Source organism: Muntiacus reevesi, chromosome 19 (genome assembly GCF_963930625.1).
Source record: "Muntiacus reevesi chromosome 19, mMunRee1.1, whole genome shotgun sequence".
Classification (NCBI taxonomy): Eukaryota; Metazoa; Chordata; class Mammalia; order Artiodactyla; family Cervidae; genus Muntiacus; species Muntiacus reevesi.
The window spans coordinates 58,358,847-58,380,117 of NC_089267.1; the positions used below are offsets into that span (position 1 = coordinate 58,358,847).

General features: G+C 43.1%; 2 protein-coding genes across 9 annotated transcripts in view; one reads left to right on the forward strand and one right to left on the reverse strand.

Annotated features, from left to right (window-relative positions):
* The window catches only part of RARS2 (arginyl-tRNA synthetase 2, mitochondrial), a 93,994-nt gene extending 77,361 nt beyond the window's left edge, over positions 1-16,633 (forward strand). For 2 of the 6 annotated variants that reach the window (XM_065911536.1, XM_065911540.1), the window contains one exon: positions 5,180-7,008. In XM_065911536.1, the coding sequence (XP_065767608.1) occupies positions 5,180-5,224 (45 nt within the window). In that variant the 3' untranslated portion in view covers positions 5,225-7,008. Of the gene's footprint in view, positions 1-557; positions 570-5,179; positions 7,009-15,998; positions 16,153-16,213 lie in introns of those variants that run through there. The other 4 variants (XM_065911542.1, XM_065911538.1, XM_065911537.1 and 1 more) reach the window with 4 other exon arrangements.
* Positions 1-20,910, reverse strand: part of SLC35A1 (solute carrier family 35 member A1) — a 36,375-nt gene extending 15,465 nt beyond the window's left edge. The window contains exons 1-4 of one of the 3 annotated variants that reach the window (XM_065911546.1): positions 20,717-20,908; positions 16,655-16,832; positions 2,963-3,122; positions 2,639-2,791 (exon numbers count right to left, since the gene is read on the reverse strand). In XM_065911546.1, the coding sequence (XP_065767618.1) occupies positions 2,639-2,791; positions 2,963-3,122; positions 16,655-16,832; positions 20,717-20,732 (507 nt within the window). In that variant the 5' untranslated portion in view covers positions 20,733-20,908. Of the gene's footprint in view, positions 1-2,638; positions 2,792-2,962; positions 3,123-16,654; positions 16,833-20,716 lie in introns of all 3 variants that reach the window. The other 2 variants (XM_065911543.1, XM_065911544.1) reach the window with 2 other exon arrangements.
* Positions 20,911-21,271: the final 361 nt, after the last annotated feature.

The following is a 21,271-nucleotide window of genomic DNA, read 5'->3' on the forward strand; positions in this document are numbered from 1 at the left end:
CACACGCACGGTGTGTCTTCCATACGACGAACACACACACACACACACACACACGCATGGTGTGGCTTCCATACGACGACGCACGCCAAACTGTCTTACTGAAAGGATTCCTAGCTAAGTGATGAGGGGAATTCCACAGAAGTAATGTTCAGTAAGAAATCTGACAGATTTGCATAGTATTTTTGTTACTAAGACAGAAATGGAGTGAGGATAACTAGTTCTATTCATAGCTGAGTGAATGCTCATGTGGCAAAGCGCTAATTAACAGAGTAAAACCAAAAGCTAGACCCACCACCACCATCAACCAGCCAGGCGTACGGATGAGCCTTGGCGAGTCAGCTGCCTGCAGGCCTGGCTGGTACCTTGCCTGCAACCTCTAATGAGACCCCTCAAGCCCGAATGTCTAAAAGAGGCCAGAGCGCAGGCACCCTTGAATTCCTGATTCATGAAAACTGAGGGATAACAAATGTTTCTTAAGCAAGAGGGAAAAAAATAGTCAGTGAGAGATCTAAAGGCATGTCCTCAGAACTCTGATCCCGTCTGTCTAAACTTTTCAGTGAAGACCCAGGAGACATGCGTGTTGCATCTGCAGAAAGCATAACAACATTTCAGGAAAAGCTAACGACCATAAGGATGCAGAGACCTCAGAGGCTTGAGCATTAACCCAAGGCTAACAAGATGGGCTTAATAAATATAAACACACTTGCACTTTGGTTTAGAAGACTGCTGCACAAAACACATCTGAGAAAAACTGTGTGTGTGTGAAACAGCTACTTGTGGTCATATAATCAGTTACAGAATGGATAGCCACCTCCAACCAAAAAAAAAAAAAAAAAACCCTGATACAACCTTAGGCTGACAGAACAAGTCGAGTTAATTAGCAAACTACAACTCAGCTCAGTTGGTAAAGAATCTGCCTGCAATGCAGGAGACCCAGGTTCGATCCCTGGGTCGGGAAGATCCCCTGGAGGAGGAAATGGCACCCCACTCCGGTAGTTACCTGGAGAATCCCATGGGCAGAGGAGCCTGGCGGGCTACAATCCGTGGGGTCGTAAGAGTCGGACACGACTTAGCAACTCAACCACCACCAACACAACGCACGCTACTCAGTCAGCGTCTGGAAATGGTATGAGCTTTGGGGACACACCGAGGAAAAACTGGATAAATGCGTCTAGAAAAGAAGTACAAGGCAGCGCAGGGACAAGCCCGGGGTCACGGAGACCCCAGAAGGCACACTCTAGGAAGCAACAGGTCCTCTCAACAGGGGACAGAAGAAGACACGGAAGGCAGGCTTGTGGCAGCGTTCTCAGACGTGCCAAGGGCCATCATGTGGGGCCGGCAGGGGTCTGAGTTACTCTGACGAGAGCAGGGGACAAGAGGCAGTTACCGAGGCTGCGTTCTGTTCAAGACACGAAAGAGCTTTCTAGTGCTCCAGCAGCCGAATCCTCTGCTTTAGTTTGCGCATTACCTGTGCGAGGTGGACATTTGCTGAACACGTAAAGTGGTCCTGGAAGTTCATATTTAACTTTTAAGTGTTTGCATTACTTCCCACACAAATTACTTCTCCAATGGTCTACATCCGAGTTACACGTGCAGTGCATGCTTGATCAGCGTTTGAAATGTCACCAAGAATCTAAGCACATTTAAACATCATGTAAAGACAATAAATACTAGTTTAAAACTTACTTTCTGAGAAAAAAAATTCTTCCGCCAGGCCAGAAAGTACGTAAAAAGCTGACTTTTTCTACTTTCACAAGCTCTGCATACCTCCCGGGCTGCCTTCCGCTCCTAAAAGACCATGGGCCCGCTTTGGTCACACCACCCTGAACTTCTCTGATCTTGGAGGCCAAGCAGGGCGGGACCTGGTTAGTACTTGGATGGGAGAACCCATGGTCTATCATTTGGGAAAAAAATGCAGAAGGAAGCTCCTGACCTTCAGGTCCTCCACTGTAGTTCTACTTCCTACTTCTCTTTGGGAAAACAACCAATTAAAGCATATAATACTTTAAAAAAAAAATCAGGTATATACCTTAACATTTAACTCTTAAACTAAAAGTTGGAAGTGAAGGCACCTCTTGCCCTATTTTAGTTATTATCAATTATCAGGAAAACCACTGCTACTCCCCTACAAGCCCAACTGTTGACGGTGGCTGTATGTCCAAAGCGAGAATTTTTGTGACTGCAGGAGAATCTGAAAATTAGATGGGGAAAACTTTGCCCAATATTTCTGAGAAAACGTAAAAAAGACGCCGAGAAGTTCTGAACATATACACTGCGTGGGAGTTTGCACAGTTTGAGTCACAGGTTAGCTGTTAACTGGAACTTTGGATAAGTTACTTCCTCTCTTTGAAGTTACTTCAATTTTGTTATCCATAAAATGAAGGAGGGGCATTATACTGAGTTTAAGATAACATCCATCTCTAACGTATTTTATGTACATTATCCTCTTTTAAAAAAAGAAGCCAGTATTCCTCTCCTTAGCAATAACATTTTCCTAAGGGGCAAAAGGATATGTGTAAGGCAAAGGTTGTTTTCACTCAAAGAAACATAATCAAGCTCCACGCGTCAGCGCGACTGTCTGAGCTGCGTGAGACCTTAGAAAGCGTCCTAGCCTGGTCACATCGAGCATGTCTCTTACCACGACTTTGGTGGCCTGGGCTGGTTCCCACTGCACGAGGGTGACTCCCCCACACAGCATGAAGACGGAAAGCCACTGCAGCTTGCTGAGCGTCCGGTGTAACATGAAGACGGTGCACAGCGCAGTGCAGGGGATCTTCAGCTGGTACGTCACCTGCGAACCAGACGGGGGCGCATGAGCCCGGCGGGCGCCAGACTCCGCGGCAAAGCTATCGGGTATCGGTAACGGCTGAGAAGAACATCTGACAGTGAGAGAAGGGGTGAATAAAAATGCCGCCACCGTAACACATGCCTTCTAAAGACTGCACCTCTCATCACCACCCACCTGGTACACCGCCGCATCCAGGTTGCTAAGGGCTAGGAAGGCCATGTTGTTCTGGACGGCGTACACCAAGGAAGGCACGCTCAGCTTCATCAGCTCCTTGGGGCTCCCCAAGACATTCTCTCTTAAGGATGCCTTGAATCTACCCAGATTACCAGTTTCTCTTTGAAAACAAAAAGGGGAAAGGCGCTGCGGTGAGGAAGAAAATGAAAGGTCATCCTATTCGATACCATCACAGGTAGGGTAGCGACAATGCGCTAAGTTCACTGATAGAATTTAGCAAACTTAAGTCTATTTTTAGAATTTTTGACTAACTTTCGGTTTATTAAAAGAAATATACCAACAATATGTAAAAAACAATGACAGTTTCTATTTGTGAAAATATGGCAACTTGGTTTACCATCATCCACCTCTGGTCAAAGCTCCAGGGGCTTCTGAGTACATGAAGTTATTAGATAACAGGAAACCAGAACTGCTGATATTACCCATAAAAAATCAATCCCTGCCACTTTCTGCCATTACATCAACTTTACCCTGATTAGTTTTTAGATTAATCAGACTGCATATCCATTTAAAACAATTTTTAGTTACAATAGATTTAAATTGCAAACAAAAGAAAAAAGCCTTAGTACTTAAAGAAGTTACTTGAGATTAATTTATAAATTTTGACCTGCATCACTCAATGAGATAGGAAGAGGAACTGAGTGATGTAGGTCAATATTATTTGTAAACTAATTCAGTGTTTGTGCAATATGGTGGACAATAAATCTTTAGATAAGCATATTCCCATAAAACTCAAGTATTTATCTATATAACTTGGCAGGAAATCTGAATAATTAATACCAGTAAAGGTAAACTATCTACAATGTACATAAAGTTCACTACTGCATATTGATTAATGCATGCTCTTAAGTATTCTTATTTTTCTGCAGGAGGAACTATTAATAGCTAATCTGACTCATACTTTCCCCTGCTATAAATCAGCTCATTTATTCCCTCAAAATACATATCAAAGAATAGTTTTATAAGCATCAACACCAAAAAATGCTACATCAAAAGGCTCCTAACTACAGCTCAAAATGTCCTTAAGAGGACCATAATGCTGCATTGGGAAGACTAATCTATGTCAACTCACAATGAGCCTTCAAATTTTCAGTTAACATATTAGAATCAACAGTCACTAACTGGGTATTTTAGACTAAATAGGGCAAAAATGATTACCCAGGTTCTGAGGGGGAAGCAAAAAGTCCATAATGTTGAACTGACTACCCATGCCTTTTCACCATAGAACACGCCAGCACCCAAGAAAATATTTAAGACAGGAAAGTCGGCCTGGACCACAGAAACACAAGATGTCCTTAGTTATAGACTGTCTGCTGCCAAATTCAATACACTCCACACCACAGTGGGAAATCCTTATGCTGAAGAGTAACATACACTCCACACCACAGTGGGAAATCCTTATGCTGAAGAGTAACATACACTCCACACCACAGTGGGAAATCCTTATGCTGAAGAGTAACATACACTCCACACCACAGTGGGAAATCCTTATGCTGAAGATAACATACACTCCACACCACAGTGGGAAATCCTTATGCTGAGATCTACACACACACACACACATACACACAGCTAGAGGGAGATGACAAAAGCCATCCAGAAGAGGAGAGAATTCAAGAAAGATGACTGCACTGGGAAAATCCACATAGGAGAGATTTCCAAACACCTGAAGTTTGGCCCTTTAAACCTTCAACATTCTTTTTTTTTTTTTTTTAAACACAAATCTATAATGTTCTATATAATTCTCCACATCTTAAAAGAGTATAAAGAAAAATTTCTCAAATTTTCCCTCAGTTATAAAACTGAAGATAAAAAACGATTAAAAAGAATCAGAGGTCCAACTCAAAGAACCATTTTAACAGGTGATACATTAGAAAACATAATTGAACATTTTGTCATAATTCTAAGAAGCACCTTATGATGGAAGGAACAGAAATCTTACAGAACACTGCTTTCACTGAACCATTAACTTTATGTCCTTCCGAAATACTTACTTTTCTACTGATGCATCTTCAGAGTGGTTCCCTAAGGAACTCCTGAGAGGTACCAGTTTGTACCCATCTTTTATGTTCTACTTCCTTTCATGTCTACTTATCTCCCACATAGGACTCTGCAAGCTCTAGTTTAATGGCTATTTATCCCTCCTCTAATCCCCAGCTATGGTCAACGCCACCCCACGTCCACTCCACAGAGATACTCTAATCCCTCAATAGTATCAAGTGAACTCCTGGCCATCCAGAGCTCAGCGCTGGCCTGTTCATCACTAACTCTCCTGCTCTGCACGAATATGGGCTGCGTACGGATCTGACTGCGTCTCCTACGAACCACCACGCCTCTGCAACGGGAATCAGGGCTGCCGTGGCACCTCTTCTCCATGTCACTTCTTCTTACCACTTCTGCATTTCTCAGCTTTCACATCAAAAGAAGGGCCTGTGAGACATCACTGGTCAGTCTGAATACTCCACTCCTTCAACATGGCAAACCAGCAGAGTGTGGTGTAGTGTGTCCAGATTAACCTCCAGGTCTGTGGCTCCTGATTAGATCCTTTTTATTGGATCTTTTTCCTTGGATGCTTCTTCATTGCCAAGAAGGCTTCAGTATCTTTTTCTGGTTTCTTCTCTAATGCACATATTGGAGAAGCCAAGGTCTACCAGAATGCTATCAGAGGAAAGCTCAAGCTTCACCACAGGATTATATCAACATTATGTAATTATAACAAGACATTTGGAAATAAGTTACAAAAAAATAGCAGCGATTGCTAGAAGAACTTGTAAAAGAAAACAAAAGCTCAAGAATAATTAATGACATTGTATAGTAAAATAAAGGTCCGTATAGTCAAAGCTGTGATTTTTCCAGTAGTCACGTACAAATTTGAGAGTTGGACCATAAAGAAGGCTGAGCGCTAAAGGACTGATGCTTTCAAACTGTGGTGCTGCAGAAGACTCTTAAGAGTCCCCTGGACTGCAAGGAGATCAACCCTGAATATGCACTGGAAGGACTGATGCTGAAGCTCCAATACCTTGGCCACTTGATGCAAAGAGCTGACTCACTGAAAAAGACCCTGATGCTGGGTAAGACTGAAAGCAAAAGGAGAAGAGGGTGGCAGAGGATGAGATAGTTAAGAGAGCATCGCTGACTCAACGGACATGAGTCTGAGCGAACGTCCAGAGATAGTGAAGGACAGGAAAGCCTGGCGTGCTGCATTCCATCGGGTCATGAAGAGTTAGACACCGCTTAGCAACTGAACAATAGTAGAATAAAAAGATACAGGAGGTATAGCAAAGAATATATGGGAATCTTAACACACAAAGTTGTAAAGAGGTAAATTATTTCAGTATGAGATTAAATCTTGCTTAATTTTAACGTATTAAGAAAACAGCTCCAAAACTTATGGTTTTACTCATGAAAGTTAAAATATATATACACCAATGTATCTTCCAGAAAACACTATTAATCATCTATCCTTTTGTTTTACTGTTAAGCAGACAAAGATAAATGATCAATTTTAAATATACTACAGCCTTGAATATACTAGTGAAAGGAACACATAAAAAACAAAGCCCATTTTTTCTTCCATTTTTCCTGGAATTTTCTTGGAAATCAAATCCCATGCACTTTAATGAGTACATTTTGTTAAAAACAAATTTATTGAATTTAATTATATAAATGACATTGTGAGATAAGAAAAAGCATGTCTAAAATCAAAAAGCATATTTAAATATATATATATATAGCCTGTCCCATTATATTTACTGTTTGATTTTTATCACTGGAAAAGAATCTATGTTCAATCTCTTTGTTACCTGAAGAAATGCTGAAGCTCCGTGTTGATTGTAGACAGATTCTGCTGCCGCCTACCCCCCTAGATTTCCTACCAACCGGCTGAAACCAGTTCTTTCTGATCTATGTTTGGTCAAAAGTAGGTCTCATTCTTCCAGCTCCTGATCTGACGAGAACTACTAGGAGACCTAAAATCCTCGGCTAGGTTACCAAGGCACTGTGCAAAATGGAATAATGATACAGCACAAGTTACTCATGAGCTTAAGAAATTTCAGTTTTGCTTACAAATTTCTTATCTGCAAAGTTAATCTTCATTCATTATTCTAGGTAATACTGTGAAATAGTAAAATAATTTTCTCCAGTCTTATAGGGATAAGTAGTTCAAAGATTTAAGATGCATTTATTACTAGACACACCCAAAGTAATATGTATATTTACACATCCTTCAGGGTTTCTTTAGTCTTTACAGGCTGTGGTGGACAGCAAATAACAAAAAGCTGACTTTGTTCTAAGATAATGTGACAATGTTTGCACTTCCTTTTTCGTATCACAAATGACAGGTGTAAATCAAAAGTGTTAATTTTAATAGCTATGACAGAGTTTAGTAAAGCTAACTAGCAATTTTCCTGTGAATTGTTGTAGTAATTATTTTATGAACCTAAAACATTTTTACATGTATTTGTTTTATGTTTCAACTGGATCATAACTTAGAAATCAATAACTTCACATTCAAATACTTGCTTTTGCATCAGACTGCTAAGCTGCTCCCCTCTCCACAAAATAGGATGTCTGTTTCCTTTACCACATGAGAGTGGTCTGACACAACTCATACATATGCACAACACTGTGCATTAAAAGATAATTATTGCGTCTTTGTTTTACAGTTGCAGAAGGCTACATACAATCCAAATATCCATCAATAGAAACTGGTCTATATAATACATCTGTATAATAGAAAACCACACAGCTCTTAAAAATAATGAAGAGTTCTATGTATGGACATGGAACCATCTCTAAGATAAAACATTTACGTGGAAAAAAGTTAAAAAGCAAAGCACAGTGTAAACTTTGTATGCACACAAAATTACAAGCATTGTACATACATACATGTACATGCATTTTAGTTACACGCACTAAAATTCCCCAATCAGACCATGTAAACCTTAAACCTTATTTATCAAAGTAAGGTACCACCCATCAATTCTCCCCCTCAGTCCCCATTTTTTTTGCACTTCTAATTTATGATACAAACAAGTATAATTTCATATTCCAAAAATTACTGAAACTTAAAAGTAAAATCAAACAAAGATGGTGGAAAACTCCAAAATTAATTACAAACAAACAAACCAAAAAGAAAAAACAAACCTGCCAGTTTTTTTCATGAATACCAAAATAACACTGATGGAGAAAAACAGAAGTAACCCAAGTATTCTAAAATGCAGCCTTTTTACTGTACGGTCCAAAACTAAGCGCAAAAAGAACTGCATACAAATACTGAACTTTAGTTAGTAGGCTTGCTTTTCCAAGGTTAGAAATTCTGAATCTACTTATTATGTATTCTAGGACTGAGCAAATAAGTAAATATCTTTAAGATAACGAAAGCCAAACTTACCCTCATTGGAAAAGAAAATACAGAAAAGGGTTAGAAATTCTGAATCTACTTATTATGTATTCTAGGACTGAGCAAATAAGTAACTATCTTTAAGATAATGAAAGCCAAACTTACCATCATTGGAAAAGAAAATACAGAAAAGGGGAAAGTTGTAATGAACCCTGTGGTACTGGGTCAGAATTACAGGTATCAACAATACTGAACTCATAGTTACATACACAGACATACAGAGACAGAGTAACAGATACATTCAACACAGGCTACCCAGCTCTGGTTACTGAAAGGGCCCAGAAGTAATGATATCCCTCCGGTACCAATGTGCACATCATGCATCCAGATTCTGGTTTCTAGATACCATTCTTGTAAAAAGGAAAGGTTTCCTAGAGAAATATATGATTTCAGGATTGGTGCAGGGAACGCACCCTTTGTTATGCTAAAAGAAACTACTCAAAAGATTGGTAAGAATATGAGAGACAGAAGAAGGAAAAAAAGACAAAAAAAAAAAACAAAAACAAAAAACGGGGAAGCTTGAAGATGATCCCACTGTCCAAATCTGGACAGTGTGAGCACAGAAATAAATAGTGATGATAATGGATTCCAGCCATCAGAATAAAATAATCCACGAATCTCCCTGAGAGGGAGAGGTGGATGGAGGGAGTGGAGGACAGAGAGAAGGAAAAGCGTCTTAGAGTAGAATGTGTGCGTGTGTTAGCTGCTCAATCGTTTCCACCTCTTACGCGACCCCGTGGGCCGCAGCCCGCCAGGCTCCTCCGTCCGTGGGATCTCCAGGCAAGATACTGCAGTGGGTTGCCTTCCTCTCCTCCAGGGGATCTTCCCGACCCAGGAATCGCACCTGGGTCTCCTGCATGGCAGGCGGACTCTTTACTGTCTGAGCCACCACGGGAGACCCTTAGAGTAGAAGACCAACCAGTCCACGTGTAGAGAGTGTTGGAACTGGGAAATTACCATTTGGAAACATCAAATCAAAAAATGAAGAGAAAGAGGACATTTGCCTAGTTTCAAAGTCTCTCTCCATAAGATGCTTATAGTCACAAAGAGAAAGCTGGTGACTTTATGTGGAGAAACCTAGCGGGCACTACCTTAATCAAGAAATGCAAGTTGAATCACCAGTAATGGGAGACAGACACCACGTGCTTCTTGACAAGCCGCACTGGGGAGTGTCACTTCTGTGATGTTCCTGCCCAAAAGCCTGATCTGACAAAGCGTTCGGCAAACAGACTGAGGGATATTCTACAAAGCAAACGGGCTGTGCCCTTCAACAGTGGCAAAGACACAAGAAAAAGACAGCAGGCGTCTCGGGTTACAGGCAGCTAGAGATAAAACCAAAGTGTGATTGTTTTACTATTAAAGGACACCAGTGGGCAACTGGCAAAACTACCTACGGTCTGTGAATCAGGTAACAGTACCACGTCAGTGCTAATGCCTCAAATTTGATATATGTGGGTACGCAAGAGAATGTTATGCTTTTTAGAAAGTATGTGCTGAAGAATTTAGGGACAAGAGCATCTCATGTAAAACTTGCTCTCAAACAGTTCATAGAAACTTTATACACACATACAAATGCACAGAAATCAAGAATATGATCAAACACACATGGTAAAATGTTAACCTTTGGAAATCAAAACTTAAAAAATAAAATTACTGAGGTGTCTAACAATGCTACTACTAAATGCTTGTCTTTGCCCTGGCTAATCACTTTACAGCTCAATTATTTCATTGTTCTAAAAGACTTATAATCAGAAAAGTGAAAATCAGGGAGCTTTCTAATGCTGTCACTGCCAGTCACTTTCTGGGGATCTTTGGCAAATTAAACTTCCCTCAGCCTTGGACTTCTCCTTACAGAAGATGAAATGACACCCAAGGCTAAAACAGCGGCACAAGCGTCCAACGAAAATAAGCTGCGTTTGCCTGCGCGTCTCCCGCACCTGTTCCTAAGGGGAGGATGTTTCCTCAACAGCTTCGCTCTCGGGCAGCCCGCCCCTCTCAACAGCAGCGGTCCTGCCTGTCTGAGGACAGCAACTGCAGCGGCTGCGATCTTAGAAAGGAGGCTTGGCACGTCACACGGCGCGCCCGGCTGCGATCCACAGCACTCAGAGTGCGGTCACATGCAAATCGGGTTTTCAAAAATTCATTTTTTCACAACAGACCCCCAAAGAAGCATTGTTCTTTGGTTTTTCTAAGGAAATTTCAACTTATTATATATTATAGCAATAGTGATGAAGTGCTGGCTAGTGTTCCTTTGTGCCAGAAAGTGGTGTGTGCCTTGTGGAGAAAACACGCGTTAGACAAGCTTTATCCAGGCGGGAGCTGCAGCGCCGCTGGCCCCGAGTTCAGTGCTAATAAGCCAGCAATACATATTAAATGGGTGTCTTTAAACAGAAACAAGGTCCTGTGGTGACCGGCTGGTGAAAATGTTGTGCCAGAGGCTCACATCTGCTCCTCTAGGAGCAAGTTCAGGAATCACTAACTCAGTGTTCGTGGAACTACCGAGATAGCAGGAACCAACTGTTCGCCAAAGCCATCACCAGGCCTGTCGCCTCTCCTCTGAGAAGCGGGAGCTGCTCTTCATCAGTCAGGCGGCATGCCCACAATCCTGGGCTCTGAGAAGCGTCCTTACCCCCAACTCCCACACCCTCCTCGTCCACGCTCCTCAAAGGGGTCACGCCTTCTGAGTCCCTGGCTTCACCCTTCTGGTGATTTCCTAATGCACTTGAGAGAAAGCCTGGACTCCTCGACAGGCCCACAGTTCCTCTCGACACCCTGCCCGCCTCTCCGCTTCCTGTCAGCACCCCTCCCCTCTCACAGCTCTCCAGACGTGGTCTCTGCTTGTTCTCTAACACGCTGATCTCTTTGCCTTCTCTCTGCCCCTTTCCTGCCCATCTTCTGCTCGATCTTCAGGTCTGTGTTAATATAACTTCCTCATATTCAAATAGAGACCCCCCCCCTCTTATTTACAGCATCCTCCATTTATCCTCTGGTGGCTCAGCAGTAAAGTAGGAGACCTGGGTTCGATCCCTGGGTCTGGAAGATCCCCTGGAGAAGGAAACGGCAGCCCACTCCAGGACTCTTGCCTGAGAAGTCCCATGGACAGAGGAGCCTGGCGGGCTGCAGTCCATTGGGCTGCAAAGAGCTGGACTCGACTCAGCGACTATGCAACAAACTACGTAGCCTCCTAACACCACCCACTGATTATTCACCTGCTTAACATCTAGCTCTCCACCAGACTCGAGCTCCATGCGGACAGAATAGGTCTTTTTAATTTGCAGCTATATTTCTTACATCCTGAAAAGTGCTGAGCAAATAACTGGATAAAAGAATGAACCTGACTGTCGCACTACATCTTTTTAGCAGTATATTGAAACAAAGCATGACTATGTTTAAATGTTTGTTTGGGACTTCCCTAGTGGTCCAGTGGCTGGGACTCTGCCTTCCAATGCAGGGGGCGAGGGTTCCATCCCTGGTCAGGGAGCTAAGACCCCACATGCCTCCCGGAAGCATAAACATAGAAACAAACCAAAAAAAAAAGAAACAAAACAGAGGCAATATTGTAACAACTTCAACTTTAAAAAAGCCAAAACATAAAACAGAAGCAATATTGTAGCAAATTCAATAAAGACTTTAAAAATAGTCAACATCCAAAAAAAACTTAGAAAAAAATGTTTGAAGGTAGTGAACCACAGATTATTTGGACAAGGCTGAGACACATTTCTAAGTGAACTTAATTATAAGCAAGACGTTAAGAACTTTTAAGAACTCTCCTGAGTCTCTGCCCCCATCTCCACACAGTATAAAATGACATGTACTTACTTTAACAATCAGCCAAGACCAAGCATACTGCCGAGCAAAGAGCATTAGTCGAGAGGCCATCCTAAGCAAGAAGGGCAAGCTTGGCACAGGTCAGAAACAAGTGAGGCTCTGGGGTTATCAACTCAAACAAGTTATTGCCCTTTAACAGAGCGTAAAGAGTGGGAAGAAGTGAATAAGCTTTTACCTCCTTTAAGTTTTTTCCATTGAAATGGTAGTTCACTCTTCTCCTTTTCTGTCATTATCTAAAACTTTCCAATCAAAATTTAGTATTATCTAATTTTTACATTAACTTTATTTTTTTGGAACATAGGGAAAATGTATTAATCATGAAGATCTAACTTATCTTTTTTCGTCTCAGAAGAGTCTCCAAGTTCTAAATCTTAAGTTATTTCTAACATAATTCTCTCACATTCTCCCACGATATCCTGAAATCGTCATCCTTTCTCTCAGATGATAGTGTCGCTTCTACTTTGAAAACAAAGTAAAAAAAGTCCAATGTCATGTTTTTAGCTTTAAAAAAGGAATTAGTTTAACATCATGTGGTAGAGCATTTTCAAACAATATAAGGTCAAAATTATGAAATCAATTTCTTATGTATACCAACAAATCAATTCCTAAAATTTCTGAGTAACAAGTATCTTCTGATATTTAGAAGTCTCTCTATCACAGCAAATAAAGCACTGACACCCAACCTGGCTTTTTTTGGACAAACTACTTAACATCCTATCTGCCTTTGATTCACTTTTTTAAAATTGACGATTTTAATATGTGTATAAAGAAATTACAGCATAGAGAATATCTGGAAAGTCTCCTTTGCAAACTTCACGCAACTGTACCGAAAAGACAAATATAAAGCTGCAGGCGCTTTCATGTGCTCCAGCTCGTAACTGGCCAGTCACAGCCCGGCCGTCTATCTTACTCATCTTTTCCATATTCCAAACTGCTTTGGGGGAACCGTTATGAGCTAGGGTCTTTCAAGATCTAGAATCAACCTGCAGCATTTTCACTGGGTTTGTTTCCCACACAGCTCTGATTTCGTTTCATTAGCGACTGTCTCATGACGTATTGCTGAATAAGCTGAACAAGTAATACACAGTGTCCTTTCATTTCATTCTGTAGCTATCAGCCTGTGACCTAACATCGTAAGACAATTCTTTCACTATTTTACCATTCCAAGAAATTAACGTTTTCACAGATGCCCTCTTTATTTGCTCCAAGAAATTCTGTCCTACCAACGTGTTTTGTATAACCACATAATGTGCCAACATGTTTCTCATTAAAAATTACGTTTGCTTTAAAATCCAGTAATTTCAAATTCACTTCATTTCTTTCATGCTTTGTAATTTTTTTTCCAGTGTTTTTTCCCACTTGGAAACTCCTTGTGTTTTAAGTGATTTTTCTTCGCAGTCAAACTCTTGTTAGCCATGTCATGTCAAATGCCAGCCATGAAAACGCTGCATCATAATTCTTTACTTTTTCTCTGATTGTCCCTGGTCTTGTGAACTCTGCAGGCAATGTTTATAAAGAGGCGCTACATTATCCTGGGCTTCCCTGGGCTCAGCTGGCAAAGAATCCGCCTGCACTGCGGGAGCCCTGGGTTCAAGCCCTGGGTTGGGAAGATCCCCTGGAGGCAGGAACGGTACCCACTCCAGTGTTCTGGCCTGGAGAGTCCGGGGAGTCTGTAGTCCACAGGATCGCAGAGTCGGACACGCTGAGTGGCTTTCACTCCAGTATCCTGGGACACAGACAGCCATCTGGCTACTGAGGATGATGACAGTGAAGGACAATATTTGGGTTTCCACAGTTGATTCAACACCATTATCTAACTTATCTGGTGAATTCTTGGAAACTTTTCTGCTTTTATATTAATTTCAAAGAAAGTTTCCACAAAACAAACTTCAGCTGACCATACCCATAACACCGAATAGCTTAAGAATAAGAAATACTACACGGCGAGTGACGCAAAGCTGGGAGAGCATCAAAATAAGACAAAAAGTCTCTGCAGTGGGTTGGCAGGACACTAGCCCAACTGCTGAGCTAAACCAAAGGCTTCACTGCTTTTTAACAAATTCTTAACAGTTACAAAACAACTGAACCATAATTTGATCTTACAGCTTTAAATAGCAGATAACATGCTTAACAGTCCTATTTCATTCCTGGGTCATAATTTTTTCTCCCTAAGGAAGCTGGGGGATAAGGAGAAGAAATGTGCTCCCTATGTCTCTTTTCCACTATCTCCATTTTTGTATTAAAAGAAGTTAAGCCATAAGATTTTTACTAATTTATTTACTCCTAAATTGGTTGTTGTTCTGGCATTTCAAATATAGAGATGCTTGCCTCTGGAACATTGCCTTTTTAAAGATACAATAAGGCCTCTCCTTTACCTGACATTCTCCAGAAGAGTGGAAGCCAAATTTCCTTAAAAATGGATCTTGTTAAGTAAAAAACTGTAAGGGTCTGAGATTTTAACCTATTTGCAACCCAACAAGTTAGCTCTGCCTGTAAGACAAATCTCAGACACAGATTTTCTATCAGAGCTTTCCACCATCTAGCCTCAATTATTTTCCTGTTCTTTTCTCCCTCTCCACACCATTTTTAAAGATTTTTTTCAGATGGATTATTTGTAATCATGCATGTGTTTTCTAGTATATTCTGTCTCTTCCACTAAACCTAAATTTGAAGCAAGCAGGAACCATATGTTTCATTCATACCATAACATCCATTTCATTTATACCGTATCTATTTCATATCAAACCAAGTCTAGTGCTGTGGTGTATCGCTCAGTCCTGTCCAACCCTGCAACCTCGTGGACTGTAGCCCACCAGGCCCCTCTGTCCATGGGATTTCCCGGGCAAGAATACTGGAGTGGGTTGCCATTTCCTTCTCCAGTCTATTTCTATATCCAGCACCTATTATAAAACTGTCGCACAGAAATCACTTAATAAATATCTGTTAAATGAAATTTAAAGTGTTTAAATGTAATTTAAACCTACACACATGCTATTCTTCACTGCCTCCTACGCTCAGCAGCCTACATCTTGAGGCCGATCCGCATCACTTGTCCACATGACCCAGGTGGGTCCTCATCTCGTTCATCTTTCCCAAGTGTGGGAATTCCCAGGGGATCCAGTGGCTAAGGCTCTGGGCGCCCAATGTGGGGGCCTGGTCGATCCCTGGTCAGGGAACTAGATCCCACATGCCACAACCAAGACCCGGCAGAGCCAAATAAGTAAATTTTTTTTAAAAAAGGCTAAAAAAAATCTTTTCAAGTAACTTCCTACCAGCTTTTAATTCTCACAGCTCTATTTTCTCCAGTAAAAAACTGAAGAACTATACAACGAACCCGAAGCACGCCTTCTCGTCTGCCTCCCTTTCCTCTGTCCTGCGTTCCTGTTTGCTCTCGTCCACAGCCTGTGGCTGTTCTCCTCTATCTTGAGTGGACTCTTACCCCTGGTTTTATAGACACAGTGTCCAGAACTTCCCTTTGCACAGGTGGTGAGAAAGTCACCTGATTTTTATTAGACTTAAAACATTCCAGCCTGTGAATATAACGTGGGAAATGAAAACGGACAACAAAAAATTGCTGGGCTTATGGGCAGCACTGAAGACTTAAAATGTGAACTTTAAAAAAAGAAAAAGAAAGAGAGAAACTGAAGCTTAGGAGAAGAGGAGAAGCTAAGGAATATATGGAAAGTAATAATCCCAACGAGTCTAGGACTAAAATTAGGTCTGTATCAACCCTGTCTTCTATTTCAGCCCTGCCAAAACAACTTTCACCCACTGTGACTGATCCAAAGCCCCCAGGGCTGCCCACATTAACAGCATGATACTGAGGAATTATCGTACTTACCCAAAGAAGGTATAAAGACCAAACGAGGGGACTAATGAAAAGCACTTAGAACAGTGTCACTTCACACAGAGAAGACTAAAGAAGTGCTAACTATTACGATCGCTTTATTCCTCTATAACAGACGCCAGCACGTTCTCTGTAAGAACCAAATGGTAAACAGTTTACGCCGTGTGAGCCACACAATCTGTGTTCCAACAAAAACAAGCAGCAGCCTGGGTTAACCGGTGGCCCGGTCAGCCGGCCCCGCCTGCTCTGTGGTGGAGTTTCCAGCTGTGGCCCCACCGGTGTTTGGGGCTGGAGACGCCTTTGTTACGGATTGCTGTCCCGGGGACACGGCATCGCGGGATGTCTATCAGCTCCTGGACCTCCACCCGCTTGAGGTAAGGAGCATCCCCCAAGTTGGGTCAACCAAAATACCACCTCCTGGGGAGCAAAAATGCCCTGAGCCGGGAAAGCCTGCTCTAGAGCAATCAAACATATGATATAGCTTGAATTTTCTAATAAAGAACGTAACTGAGTAAAAAAGTAATAACTGAACACACCAGAACGTGTTTATACTCACCTAGCTAAGATGCCCACGCTGAGCAGTAACTTGATCACCTCTGTGATGCACACGGCAGTGGTTGAAAAGTAGAGCTCTCCGTCTGACGTCCTTGTGTACCTTAAAGCCACGGTGTAGGCGGCGGCCACCAGCGTCATCACTGCCAAGCAGTACAGCTTGAACAATAAATTGACATTTTCTGGAAAATATGTGCAAAGATATTATTTAATAGACAACATTACATATATAAAAGCTAATCAGTGTTATACTTCAAGATGCTTTCCAATTTCGAGCACAAAATACATTTAAATTTTTTTTTCCCCAAAACAATGCTCTCAACCACATGAAAAGACAGACACAGGCACGCAGTACACAGCGGACTGTCGGTCCCAACTGGCCAGGCTCAGGGCTTGCTCCTGGGGAGGGCTCAACCGCAGGGTTGTCTGGCTTCACTAACTGCAGTTTAGGAGGCTACAAATTACATGCTTTATGTACCTTTATAGCTCACACTTGGGAAAGCGACACATGATGGCAGGATAAAAACAATAGCGTGCATGCTAAACAGGAAGAAAATGAAAGGAATAAGGGAATGATAAAATAATACAGATTTTTATAATATAAACTACATCCAGCCTCTCATTTTACGGCATTATATGAAAGATAACTCATCACACACACACACACACAAAAGAGAGTATGAAGAATGAAGTTCTGTAAAACCTGACATCCAGGAAATATACACAACCAGTGAACACTCAATTTAAGAACTTGTACGTATATCTGAGCATCAGCCATCACGCGGGCACCAAGGCCGGTCCCCCAACTTCAGGAAAACCACAGGCGCTGAGGAGCGAGGCCTCCCTCAGCGCTCCCAGCCCTGTCCTGAGACAGCCAGCACCCAATACTCAAACTGTTTCTGCTTTTTTACCCACTTCATACTTCCCTCATCCCCAGCTTTATTCAACCTTCTTTCAAAAGTCTTCAGGCACATGTTAAACAGGGATCAGCAAGTTTTTTTCTATAAGGGCCAACAGTAAATATTTTAGGTTTTTTAGGCCAGGAGGCATAATTAAGGATATCATGTAGGTACTTAGGTGACAAGAGAGAAAACATATTTTCACATTTAATTTATATTTAATTGGAAAAATTCAAAACATAATAATAATTGAGTACAAGGCTTTATTGTATTGAGAAGACGGGAATTCTAGGGGTGAAGGTGGAGGCAGGTAACATTTTGCTTCACTGGTCTTCAAAGTTGCTGTTCCATCAGATCAGCTGCAAACGTTCATCTGTAAAAACCATTCTTAGCTCACAGGTCATGCAAAAACAAGTCATAGGCTGGGTTTGACCAATGGGCCACACTTTGACAACCTGGGTTAAGAACCAGAGGGAAGAGGTTGCTCTGGGCTGCTACTATAACTACATTACATCTACGCATGCTTCTTAACCACTCTGGAAGCCTAACCACAGTACAAAGGTGACTTGCACAGGAAAATAAGTTTCAAACAAATCATCTTTATATGGTAAGGTGGAAACTTACTAGGAAAACAGGTTCTTCAATATAAATAATTTTCCCTGGGTGAATTAAAGAACTGTTTGGAAAATTCAGGCAGATGTTTAAAAGTACATTAGGTCTTAACTAAAAAGTTGGATGGCAGAACAGAAAAAAATAGAGCTTATCTCTGCCTAAAGTTTCAATCGATCTTGAGGACCCAGAAAGCAATGTTAATGTAAAAGAGATCGAAGGGGATCACTGTAACACTTCACTTGCCCTAAGACTCTCCTACACAAGGAGGAAGTGTAAGACAAAAAATAAACAGCAGTACAGGAGAAACCATTCCCCATCTTCTTGATCAGGGGTGAACAAAGTACATTTCCTCTCATTTTTCTGTGATCTGAAACCTGAGAATAGGTTTATATTTTTTAATGGTTGGGAAAAAGTTTTTAAATAACCTTTTGTGATATATGAAAGCTATATGAAATTCAAATTACAGTGTCACAAAAAAAGTTTTATTAGAACATACTTATGTTCTTTGTTTCCGAATTATTTATGGCTTTTTTTTTTGCCCTGCAACAGCAGAATGAGTAGTTATGACAGAGACCATCAGCCATTAACAGAAAAAGTTTACCAACCCACATGTCCTAAATTATCAATACTTTCATAAATAAGAGGTTAGGACTGCTAAACTAAAAGTTATGTCAGCGATTATACAGGTTCCTGATTCCAAAACAACAAAATGAATGGTTAAAATTTTGAAAATACACCTATTAGCATAGTGATTAAATGGGAATATATATGATATTCCTGAAAATAACTACTGATTAAATAAAAGAGCAAGCAAATAAGTTTAGACATCTGTATAATGAAAGCGCAGTTATTAGCAATTTTAGTTTGTTTCAAGGTAATATCACAAGTCCATACAAGGACTTCCCTGGCGGTCCAATGGTTAAAACTCCTGAGCTTCACTGCAGGGGGCAGAGATTCAATAGATTCAATAGTCGAGGACTAAGATCCGTGCGGTGGCAAAAAGTCCACAGCTCAGCTGCGTTGTTGAGTGGGCACAGTGGCACATCGGCACTGTTTCCTCCTCTCAAAGCTCCCATCAGCTCCCACACAACCTCTGTTTTATGTGTAGAATCCCACCACCCCGCCCCGCAAAGAAATTTACAATCTGGAGTTGTATATTTTTCTCAGCTATAGTTGACTCTATTTTAGAGTGAACATTATTTGTAACACCTGAGAAGGTGAAAATTAGGAAGTCCCAGAAATAAATAAATTCTTTGTGAATATCAGGAAGTTCGGGATTCCAATTTTGTATTACACAGTTCTAGCGGACATGTAAGATTTATCACACGACCCAGGCACAACAAATACGTATTGGCAATAAGCCTAAATCTGTAAACTGAGCGACTATTTCAGATGATTTGACTTAGGTAATTCTGTAATTTGCCTTCATCATTCATCTTGCTAATTTCATTTTTAGGTCAATTATCAAAATAATTCTACTTTTTCGCTTTATTTCGGGTGTTGCTATAAAAGACTCTTAAAGGTGGGCTCATCTCAAATGCGAGCAGCATAAGCAACTGCAGAGAATGCCCCTGAGCAGGGCTTGAAAGATAAACGTGGCCTCCCCAACCAGGAAAATAATCCGCCTCCCACGCAAAAAGCTATTCAAATATTTGTTCCACGTATGTTCTGGGGTGAAGCCAAGAGCTCTATGGAGGAAATGTGGAGAAAAATCCGGGTGTTGCCCAGCCTCTCGTAGCTTCACCATTCAGAAACTCAACCCCGGTTTTAACTTACCCCATTCGGCAAAGCAAAGGAGCTGCAGTTAGTGATACTCAGACTCGGGCAAAGGCAACTACTCCTCAAGCACGATTACTCTAATGAGCTGTCCCTGGGAAGGGGCAAGGCGGGGGCGGAGGATGCGTACCGCCCTCCGCACAACCTGTTCAAGTGTCCTTCCACCACACAGCAGTCTCAGGAGCAACTGCTAACCACGGCTTTCCCCGTCCCGCCCCACGGCTGCGCTCCTGCCCGGAGGATGTTTCCCGCGTCTGTTGGGCGGACCGGCCGCGGCTTCGGTTCCGCACGCAGAGCATGCCCTGAGGGCTCCGCGCGTCCTAGCGTGGCAGGCGCCGCGGCGACCCCGGCCCGCCCCGAGCCCGCCCCGCCTCCCGCCGGGGGATGCGGCTCCAGCCGGGCCCGGCGCCCCGACCCCGCGCCCGGGGGCTACAGCCCGGGCCCGGCGCCCCGACCCCGCGCCCGGGGGCTACAGCCCGGGCCTGTCTGAATTCTGTCCCCACCCCCTCGTCCAGGCAGGCGCGGCCTCCGCCGCCCGACCGGCTGGCGCTGAGCCCGCCCCCGGGAAGGCAGCCGCAGGGGAGGCTGGCGGGCCCGCGCCGCCCTGACCGGCGGCAGCGCGCGCTCAGCCCGGGAGCCGCTCAGCACAGACCCCGCTCCCCGACGCCCGGGCCTACGCGCCGCAGACCCGAGCCCGCGGGCGCGGAGGGTGCTCCCCGCAGACAGACGCAGGCAAGCGCCGAGGCTGGCTCTGCAGAGCGCCCGCGGCCCGGCCTCACCTCTCGGGGCGGCCATGGCTCCCCGACCGCGCCGCGCGGAACTGACCCGCCAGCCCTCCGCGCGCGCCGAGGGCGCCCGGGACCGCCTCCCGCGGTCATAGAGACGAGGCCGCGCGGCCTAGAGCGCCTCGCCGCCGGCCGGCCGCGGGCTCCCGCCCAGCCAAGCACCCGGGCTAGGGTCACGAACCCGACCGCCGCAGGGAAGGGGCGGACCCGGATGGAGAGGAGACCGCGCCGCCCAGTTTCTGTGGACAGGCGCGTAGAACTCGGTTCGCGGCGGCCTCCTGTAAACTACAACTCCCGGCCGGCCAAGGGGCTGCGCCGCGAGCGCCGAGCGTTGCCTTCTGGGAGCTGTAGTCCTCACCCGGTGACTTGGCGGCGAATAGGAACTGGGCTTGGATTTAGGGATTCTGGCAAAGCTGCTGTAGATCCTCCCAAAAGCCGGAGCGTAAGAGAGGCTAGGCAACTTCTGTAACTTGCACTAACTTCCTCACTCATCAACTTCTGTTGTCGCCTCTCATTTACACTTATAGTTTATTTTATATATTGCTCAGT